At 40.8% G+C, this 13,882-nt stretch overlaps 1 protein-coding gene across 2 annotated transcripts in view; it reads right to left on the bottom strand.

Moving 5' to 3' along the window:
* Window positions 1-13,882, bottom strand: part of LOC100891127 (fibropellin-1) — a 33,520-nt gene that overhangs the window by 11,618 nt on the left and 8,020 nt on the right. The window contains exons 9-15 of one of the 2 annotated variants that reach the window (XM_011669300.2): window positions 13,232-13,366; window positions 12,383-12,526; window positions 11,727-11,849; window positions 11,119-11,238; window positions 10,622-10,735; window positions 10,069-10,209; window positions 58-192 (exon numbers count right to left, since the gene is read on the bottom strand). In XM_011669300.2, coding sequence (XP_011667602.2) covers window positions 58-192; window positions 10,069-10,209; window positions 10,622-10,735; window positions 11,119-11,238; window positions 11,727-11,849; window positions 12,383-12,526; window positions 13,232-13,366 — 912 coding nt within the window. The remainder of the gene's footprint in view (window positions 1-57; window positions 193-10,068; window positions 10,210-10,621; window positions 10,736-11,118; window positions 11,239-11,726; window positions 11,850-12,382; window positions 12,527-13,231; window positions 13,367-13,882) is intronic. The other variant, XM_003723623.3, reaches the window with a different exon arrangement.

A 13,882-nucleotide genomic window follows, 5' to 3' on the forward strand; every position in this document is an offset into this window, starting at 1 on the left:
TTGGTGTGACCGGAGTATACGAATTATTTTTAAAAAACCCTGATCATTCAATCTTACGTGGGAGTTCGATGCCGCAGGTGACTCCGGTAAAACCCAGCGGACATAGGCACATAGGGTAGAAATTACCCGATGAATCAGGCCCTTCAAGCTCACACGTACTATCACCCTCACAAGGGTTCGATTCACAGTGATCTGAAAAACCAAACATTCCAAATTAGTCTGAGAAGTATATACTTTTACTTATTTAGTTTCAAATCGTACTCAATAGAGCAGCTTATTAGAAATGAAAGTAAGTGTGTGCTTCTTTCTTGCATGCCGATCGCACTTTTTAATGAAAACAACGATTACAGTTATTCAGCGTCGATATAAAGGGGATTATAATATGAATTAACAATTATTGTACTATTTTACGATGCATTCTACATTGTTTGGTAAGTAACATAATTGTAACATCGAAAAATGAATAATCTATTTTATATCATGCATCAAAAATGTATTGGTTTTTGATTGGTTGAGAGCTCGTCACGTAACCAGAAATATTTCAACTATTTTTAAGGTTGCTCTGAAAAAGTACTTTATGAGAGTACTATTTGGGAATACTATTTGGGATTTTTTTTCTTCTTCCAAAGCTTAATTTAATGCAAACGAAATATTCTACATATTTTTTTATTCTTAATTCTATTTTTTTTCCGAGAAATGGTATTTAAAAAAAAAAAAATTAAATAAATTGTTGATGCAGGATATAAAACAAATATACCATGCCTTCTATTCGAGGTACTGGTTAAAACTATGGGCCTCGGTGACTCCAATAGACACCTCTTGTGCATTACCATGAATATAAATTGATGTAAGGCACTTTAAAAATCCTCATTCTATGCGGCTTCAGTAAATCTATCCTTGATTATTATTCTTCCGTATTTCCTATACTTAGTACATTATATGAATCAGAAAAATCCATAGTATAATACGCTAAGGCGTCGAGGGGGGTATCCGGGGTCCATTTTACGGCGCCCAGATCTCCCCTCCCGCCCGCCCCCGGGCGCCGCCGGGCGGTCCCGCGGACGGACGGGGTTTCAATCTACAGAATTGGCCACGTCCCTTCCCGGTGCGACGTCCCGGTCGTCGTCGATGTCGTCGATGCGTCCGCACGTCCCACTTATCCGTCACGAATTTCATGCTCTAGCATGAAACGGAAGTGGACGAGCGGTCTGAGGCGCCGGTTGCGTTCGATTCGCCGGCAGCTCTTGCACTTTTTGCACGCACGGGTTCGATCCCGCCTCCGTCTCAAGTGTTTTGTTTTTCTTCCCCGTGTTTGTTTTGTATATTTTAGATTTTGTAATCTTTACCATTGTTTTTAATTTTAATTAAAATGTAGACCTCATATTTAAAATTTAAACGAGTCGAGTCTTTATTTGATATTTATTAGCTTATTTCATGATCAGCGCAACAGATGTCTTCCCATCCACGTCCAAACTTAGAGACCTATTTCCATCATTATTGCCGGGATTTTTATATAGTTTTCGTGAGTGGAGGTATGAAATCAAAGCTTATTTTGTGATTATTCTGGCCATATGTTTACTCAGTTTTGATTATCATTTATTAAAGGAAAGTTTTCACAAGAAAATCAGAGAAAAACATCGTTCAGTTTCAAGAGCTCTGCCGTACGCATGTAGTGCAGTGCACTCTAGCTGCGCTGGCTGCTCGATCGACTAGACTGAGTGAGTGAGTGAGCTATTCAGAGTCGAAGAGACTATGAAGGGCCAAACATGCCAATATTCGACAACTATACGCTATATTATGTATCCATCCATGCGACTATTTATGTCTATCCATTCATTGAAGTAGGCCTACACGTGAACACAACAGCGGGCAGGCCGAAGTGCCATAAGATCGTTGGGGGGAGGGGGGGGGGGGGCAAAATATTTTTTTTTGCATCTTACATGTTACAAAAAAAATCTGCATCTTACATGTTACATGCAGACCCCACAAAACATTTTTCAAAGTGTGGGGGGGGGGGTCAGGTAGATCGAAGCGAGTTGAGTGTAGGCGTGGGGTCCACGGGTTGTGGGGGGGGGGCGAGGGGGATCAGGTAGATCGAATCGAGTTGAGTGTAGGCGTGGGGTCCACGGGTTTCAAGGGGCCATAAACCCCGAAAGCTCGGGGGGTTTAGGCGTTTGATTAGGGTCAGATGAGCATATTTTTAATACTTTATTTGGCGTGGGGTCAATACGTAGAGTTGCGTAGTGTTGCGTACCAACTACGCTGGCCTACGTTACTATATGCTGGGGGACGGAAAGGGGTACGCAAGATGAACGAAAACAATTCAACATGTTTAATTTTTTTCGCGTACTTTCGGCGTAGAAACTTGACGCAGAAAGTACGCCTTTTTACGCAACACTACGCTACATGACTACGCAACAGTACGCTACCCTACGCCAGATTGACAAAGCAGTAAAAGCTTTCCACACAGTAAGCAACCATAAGCAAACCTGTACGCCAGCCTACGCATAACCTACGCAGGGACTATTTTCCCATTAATACGCAGCCTAATTTCTGCGTAGTCGGTACGCCACACTACGGAACTCTACGCAGTTCCAGTGGCTTAAAGAATAACTACCGGTATAGTTGGATCGTTTTTGTTTTTTTATATAAGGCCAAATTTAAAAAAAAACATGTTTAGCGTCCTGTTTTTTCGAAAAATGGGAAGGAGAAATACATTTTAGCAGTGCTTTTCATGTTTTTTTCTTTCAAAAAAATAAAAAAATAAATAAAAAATAAATAAATAAATAAAAAAAAAATAGGAGGCGGCCCCCAAAAAGGAAGCATGCGGGAACGCTGTTTTTTTTCTTTCAAAAATAAAAAAAATAAAAAAATAAAATAGACCCTATTTAAAAAAAAAGCGGGCGGGGACGCTAAACATGTATATTTTTTTAATGGCCTGAATGGCAAATAAAGTTGTTGGTGGTTTTAATTTAGACAGTCTCTATATATCTAACTACACCCCCCGCCCCCCTCTAGAATCCCGCGGATTTCCGCGGGTCCTGCTAGTCCATATAATAATACGCTAAGGCGTCGACGGGGGTATCCGGGGTCCATTTTACGGCGCCCAGATCTCCCCTCCCGCCCGCCCCCGGGCGCCGCCGGCCGGTCCCGCGGACGGACGGGGTCTCAATCTACAGAATTGGCCACGTCCCGGCCCGGTGCGACGTCCCGGTCGTCGTCGACGTCGTCGATGCGTCCGCACGTCCCACTTATCCGTCACGAATTTCATGCTTTAGCATGAAACGGAAGTGGACGAGCGGTCTAAGGCGCCGGTTAATTGCGTTCGATTCGCCGGGAGCTCTTGCACTTTTTGCACGCACGGGTTCGATCCCGCCTCCGTCGCAAGTTTTTTTTTCTTCCCCGTGTTTGTTTTGTATATTTTAGATGTTGTAATCTTTACCATTTTTTTAATTTTAATTAAAATGTAGACCTCATATTTAAAATTTAAACGAGTCGAGTCTTTATTTGATATTTATTAGCTTATTTCATGATCAGCGCAACAGATGTCTTCCCATCCACGTCCAAACTTAGAGACCTATTTCCATCATTATTGCCGGGATTTTTATATAGTTTTCGTGAGTGGAGGTATGAAATCAAAGCTTATTTTGTGATTATTCTGGCCATGTTTACTCAGTTTTGATTATCATTTATTAAAGGAAAGTTTTCACAAGAAAGTCAGAGAAAAACATCGTTCAGTTTCAAGAGCTCTGCCGTACGCATACAGTGTGTAGTGCAGTGCAGTGCAGCTGCGCTGGCTGCTCGACTGAGCTGAGTGAGTGATTGAGTGAGCTAGCTATTCAGAGTCGAAGAGACTATGAAGGGCCAAACATGCCAATATTCGACAACTATACGCTATATTATGTATCCATCCATGCGACTATTTATGTCTATCCATTCATTGAAGTAGGCCTACACGTGAACACAACAGCGGGCAGGCCGAAGTGCCATAAGATCGTTGGGGGGGGGGGGGGGGGGGGCAAAATATTTTTTTTGCATCTTACATGTTACAAAAAAAATCTGCATCTTACATGTTACATGCAGACCCCACAAAACATTTTTCAAAGTGTGGGGGGGGGGGGGGGTCAGGTAGATCGAAGCGAGTTGAGTGTAGGCATGGGGTCCACGGGTTGTGGGGGGGGGGGGCGAGGGGGATCAGGTAGATCGAAGCGAGTTGAGTGTAGGCGTGGGGTCCACGGGTTTCAAGGGGCCATAAAACCCCGAAAGCTCGGGGGGTTTAGGCGTTTAATTAGGGTCAGATGAGCATATTTTTAATACTTTATTTGGCGTGGGGTCAATACGTAGAGTTGCGTAGTGTTGCGTACCGACTACGCTGGCCTACGTTACTATATGCTGGGGGACGGAAAGGGGTACGCAAGATGAACGAAAACAATTCAACGTGTTTAATTTTTTTTCGCGTACTTTCGGCGTAGAAACTTGACGCAGAAAGTACGCCTTTTTACGCAACACTACGCTACATGACTACGCAACAATACGCTACCCTACGTCAGATTGACAAAGCAGTAAAAGCTTTCCACACAGTAAGCAACTATTTTCCCATTAATACGCAGCCTAATTTCTGCGTAGTCGGTACGCCACACTACGGAACTCTACGCAGTTCCAGTGGCTTAAAGAATAACTACCGGTATAGTTGGATCGTTTTTGTTTTTTTATATAAGGCCAAATTAAAAAAAAAAATTTTTAGCGTCCTGTTTTTTTCGAAAAATGGGAAGGAGGCCCTTTTTTTCTTTTTTTTTTCTTTCAAAATGGCCGCTCCGTACATTTTCCCTGACATTCAGCCTATTTTTCAAGATGGCGGCCGACAATTTTTTTTTTCTTTTTTAAAATCAGAAATACATTTTAGCAGTGCTTTTCATGTTTTTTTTCTTTCAAAAAAATTAAAAAAAAAAAATAAATAAATAGAGGTCTAAATAAATAAAAAAAAAATAGGAGGCGGCCCCCAAAAAGGAAGCAGGCGGGAACGCTGTTTTTTTTCTTTCAAAAATAAAAAAAATAAAAAAATAAAATATTTTAAAAAAAAGCGGGCGGGGACGCTAAACATGTATATTTTTTTAATGACCTGAATGGCAAATAAAGTTCTTGGTGGTTTTAATTTAGACAGTCTCTATATATCTATTTACACCCCCCGCCCCCCTCTAGAATCCCGCGGATTTCCGCGGGTCCTGCTAGTCCATATAATAATACGCTAAGGCGTCGAGGGGGGTATCCGGGGTCCATTTTACGGCGCCCAAATCTCCCCTCCCGCCCGCCCCCGGGCGCCGCCGGGCGGTCCCGCGGACGGACGGCGTTTCAATCTACGGAATTGGCCACGTCCCGGCCCGGTGCGACGTCCCGGTCGTCGTCGACGTCGTCGATGCGTCCGCACGTCCTACTTATCCGTCACGAATTTCATGCTTTAGCATGAAACGGAAGTGGACGAGCGGTCTGAGGCGCCGGTTGCGTTCGATTCGCCGGCAGCTCTTGCACTTTTTGCACGCACGGGTTCGATCCCGCCTCCGTCTAAAGTTTTTTTTTTCTTCCCCGTGTTTGTTTTGTATATTTTAGATGTTGTAATCTTTACCATTTTTTTAATTTTAATTAAAATGTAGACCTCATATTTAAAATTTAAACGAGTTGAGTCTTTATTTGATATTTATTAGCTTATTTCATGATATCTAGGCCTAAAATCAGCGCAACAGATGTCTTCCCATATCCACGTCCAAACTTAGAGACCTAGATCTATTTCCATCATTATTGCCGGGATTTTTATATAGTTTTCGTGAGTGGAGGTATGAAATCAAAGCTTATTTTGTGATTATTCTGGCCATGTTTACTCAGTTTTGATTATCATTTATTAAAGGAAAGTTTTCACAAGAAAATCAGAGAAAAACATCGTTCAGTTTCAAGAGCTCTGCCGTACGCATACAGTGTATAGTGCAGTGCAGCTGCGCTGGCTGCTCGACTGAGCTGAGTGAGTGAGTGAGCTAGCTATTCAGAGTCGAAGAGACTATGAAGGGCCAAACATGCCAATATTCGACAACTATACGCTATATTATGTATCCATCCATGCGACTATTTATGTCTATCCATTCATTGAAGTAGGCCTACACGTGAACACAACAGCGGGCAGGCCGAAGTGCCATAAGATTGTTGGGGGGGGGGGGGGGCAAAATATTTTTTTTTGCATCTTACATGTTACATGCAGACCCCACAAAACATTTTTCAAAGTGTGGGGGGGGGGGGGTCAGGTAGATCGAAGCGAGTTGAGTGTAGGCGTGGGGTCCACGGGTTGTGGGGGGGGGGGGCGAGGGGGATCAGGTAGATTGAAGCGAGTTGAGTGTAGGCGTGGGGTCCACGGGTTTCAAGGGGCCATAAACCCCCGAAAGCTCGGGGGGTTTAGGCGTTTAATTAGGGTCAGATGAGCATATTTTTAATACTTTATTTGGCGTGGGGTCAATACGTAGAGTTGCGTAGTGTTGCGTACCAACTACGCTGGCCTACGTTACTATATGCTGGGGGACGGAAAGGGGTACGCAGATGAACGAAAACAATTCAACATGTTTAATTTTTTCGCGTACTTTCGGCGTAGAAACTTGACGCAGAAAGTACGCCTTTTTAGCAACACTACGCTACATGACTACGCAACAGTACGCTACCCTACGCCAGATTGACAAAGCAGTAAAAGCTTTCCACACAGTAAGCAACCATAAGCAAACCTGTACGCCAGCCTACGCATAACCTACGCAGGGACTATTTTCCCATTAATACACAGCCTAATTTCTGCGTAGTCGGTACGCCACACTACGGAACTCTACGCAGTTCCAGTGGCTTAAAGAATAACTACCGGTATAGTTGGATCGTTTTTGTTTTTTTATATAAGGCCAAATTATAAAAAAAACATGTTTAGCGTCCTGTTTTTTTGAAAAATGGGAAGGAGGCCCTTTTTTTCTTTCAAAATGGCCGCTCCGTACATTTTCCCTGACATTCAGGCTATTTTTCAAGATGGCGGCCGACAATTTTTTTTTTCTTTTTTAAAATCAGAAATACATTTTAGCAGTGCTTTTCATTTTTTTTTCTTTAAAAAAAAATAAATGAATAAAAAAAAAAAAAAAAAAAAATTTAAAAAAAATAGGAGGCGGCCCCCAAAAAGGAAGCAGGCGGGAACGCTGTTTTTTTTATTTCAAAAATAAAAAAAATAAAAAAATAAAATATTTTTAAAAAAAGCGGGCGGGGACGCTAAACATGTAAATTTTTTTAATGGCCTGAATGGCAAATTAAGTTCTTGGTGGTTTTAATTTAGACAGTCTCTATATATCTATTTACACCCCCTGCCCCCCTCTAGAATCCCGCGGATTTCCGCGGGTCCTGCTAGTCTATAATAGTAATACGCTAAGGCTCCGCGGGGGGCGCGACGTCTCGGCGAGCCTTTGTATTCTATTGTTTTTTAATGAGATCGCCGACCGAAGTTGGTGCGGCTATCTCCTCCTGAACCCTCCCCTCGGGGTACCCGTGCCCTGTGCCATCGTCCGCGGGAGAGTCTACTGTAGCGAATTGGCTATACTCCGCCCGAGGTCCTCCTCCGTGTCGACGTCCAGGGCGAAAACAGACGCGATATGCATAATGCAGGATATGCGTGACGACAGAGATACCTCATGGATATTCAACATGACATTCATAGACACACGACCGATGACTGTCCACTCACATTAAGTTGCGTATTAAATGCACGACGCACAGGGTCGGGCTTACCCGAGTAAAGCATCTTTCTATAGTATAGTATTGTATAGTAGCTGCACGAGCCACAGAGATACACACGAAGCTTCCCGTCCACGTCCAAACTTAGGATTTCCATCATTATTGCCGCGATTTTTATATAGGTGTCGTGAATGGAGGTATGAAATGAAAGCTTATTTTGTGATTATTACGGCCATGCTACTAAATTTTGATTATCATTTTCTAAAGGAAAGTTTTCACAAGAAAACCATTGGACTGACAATTCAGTCGCAAGCTGCCTTCAGTCAGTGCAGGGCTGCTGTGCAGTGTGTGTGAGCTGCAATTTAACTCCAGCAAGCTCCAACACCGGCTCCGCGCACCGCAGGCGTCCGAGGCCTGCGGCGCGGGTGTTCGAGCCTTCTGGAGTTACGCTGGAGTGTTATGTGTGTGAGTACAGCTGAGCTGAGCTCGAGTCGAAGAGATTTGACACTTTGAAATTGTTATCTGTTGGTTTGCATCATTATTGCCGCGATTTCAATATAGTTTCGTGAATAGATTTACGAAACCTGAGCTTAGAATTAGTAAAAGTATTACTAATGTTACGTTTTTTAACGACTGTCTGATTTTCTTGTGAAAATTTTACTTTGAAAAATAATTATCGAAATTTATGGTCAGAAATAATCACAATCTAGGGTCAATTATGTTACAGTTCTTGCATCAAATCAATGCATGAAAACTTAGTTATTGAACTAGAAAAATGTTTTTTTTTTAAATAGGCAATTATGAAGAAGGAAACCTGAAACCCTGAGTTGAGTGTATATTTGTTTCAAGGGGCCATAAACCCCCAAAAGCTCGGGGGTTACGTTCTTCAAAGTATGGAGGGGGGGGGGGGGGGGGAGAGATCAGATCGCAGCGAGTTGAGTGTATATACAATATAGGCGTGGGGTCCACGGGTTTCAAGGGGCCATAAACCCCCGAAAGCTCGGGGGTTTTAGGCGTTTAATTAGGGTCAGATAAGCATATTTTTAATACTTTATTTGTGACACTTGCGGGTCACTAATTGGCGTGGGGTCAATACGTAGAGTTGCGTAGTGTTGCTACCAACTACGCTGGCCTACGTTACTATATGCTGAGGGACAGAAAGGGGTACGCAAGATGAACGAAAACAAGTCAACATGTTTAATTTTTTTCGCGTACTTTCAGCGTAGAAACTTGACGCAGAAAGTACGCCTTTTTACGCAACACTATGCTACCCTACGCCAGATCGTCAAAGCAGTAAAAGCTTTCCACACAGTAAGCAACCATATAAGCAAACCTGTATGCCAGCCTACGCATAACCTACGCAGGGACTATTTTCCTATTAATACGCAGCCTAATTTCTGCGTAGTCGGTACGCCACACTACGGAACTCTACGCAGTTCCAGTGGCTTAAAGAATAACTACCGGTACAGTTGGATCTTTTTTTAAATTTTTTATATAAGGCCAAATTTAAAAAAAAACATGTTTAGCGTCCTGTTTTTTCGAAAAATGGGAAGGAGGCCCTTTTTTTTTTTTTTTTTTCTTTCAAAATGGCTGCTCCGTACATTTTCCCTGACATTCAGGCTATTTTTCAAGATGGCGGCCGACAATTTTTTTCTTTTCTTTTTTAAGATCAGAAATACATTTTAGCAGTGCTTTTCATGTTTTTTTCTTTAAAAAAAAAAATCAAAAAAAAAAATCAAAAAAAAAATTCAAAAAAAAAAAAAAAAAAATAGGAGAGGCGGCCCCCAGAAAGGAAGCGGGTGGGGACGCTGTTTTTTTTCTATCAAAAAATCAACAACAAAAAAATTCAAAAAAATTTCAAAAAAAAAAAAATAGGAGGCGGCCCCCAAAAAGGAAGCGGGCGGGGAAGCTGTTTAAAAAAAAAAAGAAAAAAAAAAGGGAGGTGGCCCCCAAAAAGGAAGCAGGCGGGGACGCTTTTTCTTTTTTCTTAAAAAAAAAAAAAAAAAAAAAACTTTTCAAAAAATTTCAGGAGGCGGCCTCCAAAAAGGAAGCGGGCGGGGACGCTTAACATGTATATTTCTTAATGGCCTGAATGGCAAATAAAGTTCTTGGTGGTTTTAATTTAGACAGTCTCTATATATCTATTTACACCCCCCGCCCCCCTCTAGGATCCCGCGGATTTCCGCGGGTCCTGCTAGTTCTATAATAATATTGTTACCTGCCTGATTTCCTTATATAATTAGGGATTACATTCACTTAGACCCAGGTATACCAGTGATTACATTAAGTCAATTTTTTTTTATATCTTAAATGCAGGTGCGTGAGTTATCCTACACATTATTGGAGTTGGGTGACTTGAGATTTCTTCACAGTACGTCCCTGTGTATCCAGAAGCACATTGACACAAGAAGTCAGTAGCATCAGCATTACGCCAACATACACCATCATTCTGACATTGTGGAGGAAAGCACGGGTCTGACATCAGAGAAAAGTTGAAAGAGAATAAAAGAAGAGGTGGATGTTATTATCATGATGACGATCTCCTATAAATAAATAATAGCAACAATATATTATTGTTACATAGTGTATTTTTCTCATGAATGGATGATTATGAAAACATCAAACATAAAAATTGGAAAAACATGTCTTTCCATCTCGATATGAAAAAATATATACTCCTAATTGTTACCGGAGTAGCGTATGAACACACCACAGGTCAACAGTTATACGGTAATGTTTATCGGTTGAATGAAAGTTTGAATTCTTTTCAAGTCGTCCGAATATTAAAATTCTTTGTTTTTTCAATGTGAGAGAAAACAACTACAAGAGATTAAGTTTCATCTCGAATTTGTGCGTGTTGCATGATGCTATTTGGATCTTGACTCACCTGGAGATTCACACTGTAAACCAAGGAATCCCGGTGCGCATTGGCATTCATAGACATTGATATCGAACGTACAGCTTCCGCCGTTCAAACATGGACCAGACAAACACGGGTGCTCTGAAATAGGGAGGAAATAAAATTGAATTATCTCTGGTACCACCTGACTAGCACCACTGAAAAGGAATTAGTTTTATTTTCAAAGGATGTTCTGTAGCAATAAGTAGTTGTGCAAGGATAAGTATCTCCCTACCTATCGATATATAGCAATTATTTTGATGCTAAACACTTCTTATAACAAATATATTGCTCTCAGATTAATAAAACGACTGTGTAAAGAAAAAAAAAAGAACTTTTAAAAGTTGTATCTGATGTTGGTAATTGTCAAGAAGAATAACAAAGAAATAAACCTCGCAGAAAACATCCACTTGATGTCCTGAATTACATCATTCCCGAAGTAACAGTTATTAGAGTAATCTTCATGGACGTGGTACAAAACTCACCATAAAATATTTCGCAATATTGCCCCATGAACGGCATAGCACACTGACATATGAATGAATTCAATTGAGCGCTGATGAAACACTGACCATCATTGACACATGGGCTGGATGAACACGGGTCTGTTCATGTGTTGAAAGAAGAAATGCAAATTTTGTCAGCATACAGAAACATATACTGGACATAGGTAACATATACTACAAAAATATATCGACAGTAGCACATTACATTTATTTGAATATCATGATAAACGATAAACGTCAATATGGTACTATATACTTTCACTATAAGAGATAGGGACGAACTATTTAATTCCTTATTTATTTTATTATAAATAAAGCGGAGCTCGGTATAATGGGGGGGGGGGGGTGGTATTATAATTAACCATGTTGTCGACCCGTTCATTACTTTGTATTTGATCGGGAAAATTGACATTGAGAATTTATATTTCAACTTATTTTGCCAAAACATGGCATCATGTTATATAGTTGTCATTTTTTACTCAAGAAAAATGATTTCCGAATAGACTCCTCACAAAAAATTACTACCTATTGGTAATTCCCTATCCATATTACATATTTCTACAATCTCAGTCTTGAATATAGCTTACCAATAAGCTCACAGTTAGATCCGACGAATCCATCAGCACATTCACATAAGTAGAAACTGTTTATGGCGGTGCAATTTGCGCCATTTAAACAAGGATCTGATGAACAGGCATCATAAATTGGCACTGTGTAAAAACAGTTCAAGACAGTGTAGAACAAAACATTTTAGAAACTACATGTATAATAATAACAGCGAAACCTAAGTACACAAAAGAAGAGAAAGAGGCAGGGATGAAAGAAAAAAAATTAGAGAAAGAGATAGGAGAGGGAGAGAATGAGAGAGAAAACATATAAATATTTGTGCAAGCCAACTACCAAACCCCATAGGAAGAAAGTGAGCATAGTATGCTAGTGATCATTAAAATGTAAAAAAGAATTTAAGTGGCAGAGGTGATAATTCTTGCAAAAAGAACAACTACCCAGATACCAATACGTTACATTCATAATATATGACTAGTACTATAAGATCGAGAATATTTTTAAATATAGTCAAACGTTTTTGGTATGTAAATCTACTCTTCCATATTATGTGGATTATATTTTCATTCACTTTACGTTAGGAACTAACGTCGTCGTAGCACCGTCGAATCTCTTTAGTTATAGATTTCAATATATCCCTGTCGCTAATGAAGTTGCCCTGATAAGCTAATTGTCTTACACTCCTCTTCGCAGTTGACTCCTGCCCAGCCAAGGTCACAATCACACATATAACCTGCACTTCCATCTTCAAATAATGGATCAAAGACGTCACGAACGGTCATACAAGTCGCTCCATTGCGACAGGGGTTGGATGAGCAGGGATCTATGTGTAGTATGAACGATGTCATAGAATGTGTGCCGTGTGGAACATCCAATGAAAGGGTGCAATGAGTGTATAAACCAGAGAGATTGAAAGAGAGGTGAAAAACGAAATCATAACATTATAAATACACCAAGGGTGAACAGGGTCATTGAAAAGCTGGTGTAAATAGGGTGAAAACAATTTTCGAATTAGTAACTTAAGAAGGTGATGTAAAGCCTAAACATAGTGATTCCTTGCTTATATTTATTAAATGTAAATGGTGAAATTTTATCACCACTACCACACATACCGTTACTCGTACATGAATATGATATCTCTCTAAAAAAAAACACACACACATTTTGAAGAAGAAAAAAGAGAAGAAAATGCCAAGTCGACCAAATGAAGTTCACAACCCATCAACACCTCGTTGTAAAGAATGATGGATGACAGTGAGAAGAATACAAAATGGAGGCTCGTTCACATCTTATGTATGGAATATGAAGTAACAAGCTTTTTTTTTCAATGGTCGTTTAAGAGAATCTAATTGATTTCTTTCTGAGTTACGAGGCCACTGAAAAATGTTACCTTCTTAGGTTTGTGCACGTGACTCGGTTCGAGACAAAGGTCAATGTTAAAATATTTGAAAGCGATTCGGTTTAACCTAATTCTTCATAAGACGGGTCCTGAAAACATGGGGATTAGAGTTAGGCCTACGGTCCTGACCTGGTTGAGAGCACGTGGTACCAGTGAAGTCAGATGGGCAGTCACACCAGAATCCTTGTACCATGTCTTCATTACCACCTGGTGCGATCAGGGTACATGTTCCTTTATTCATACACGGACTAGAATAACATGGATCTGTAAGAGACAAGAAATAACAAGTTTTTTCTTTACAAGAACACAGTACCAAGGGGGGGGGGGGGGTATTACCCTTGTAGTCAATCCCTGTGACCCTCCCCCGTCATCTCCGTTAGCTCCTGTACAATAATCTACAGTGCTGAGACAATTGGTAAGGCTGATAGAAAATTCCGTTATAAATCCGAAAATTTATTTTGCGCCAATCCCCAATGACTGATTTTTGTTTAGAGCATTGTGAACTGATTCCCTGTTCCTATTCTACAATTTTTCCCATTCTTGAATCGAGGTAAAAGCGTGCCCATACCTTTTTGTTTAAATCCTAGCGCTGACATTGTTCAGGGAATCAACTGTTTTTCATGTCGGTGGGGTGGTATGCTCTCGCCCCCCCCCCCCACTCCGTGAACGGAGGGATACCATGCGTGTTTCCAAAATGTCCGGTAAAGGGGTACTTTTCACGCACCAAAGTCCGGCTCGAAGTACACAAAAATCCGGCCCGTATTGACTTTACACACTAGA

This window comes from Strongylocentrotus purpuratus, unplaced genomic scaffold, assembly GCF_000002235.5.
Source record: "Strongylocentrotus purpuratus isolate Spur 01 unplaced genomic scaffold, Spur_5.0 spur5_scaffold_5, whole genome shotgun sequence".
NCBI lineage: Eukaryota > Metazoa > Echinodermata > Echinoidea > Camarodonta > Strongylocentrotidae > Strongylocentrotus > Strongylocentrotus purpuratus.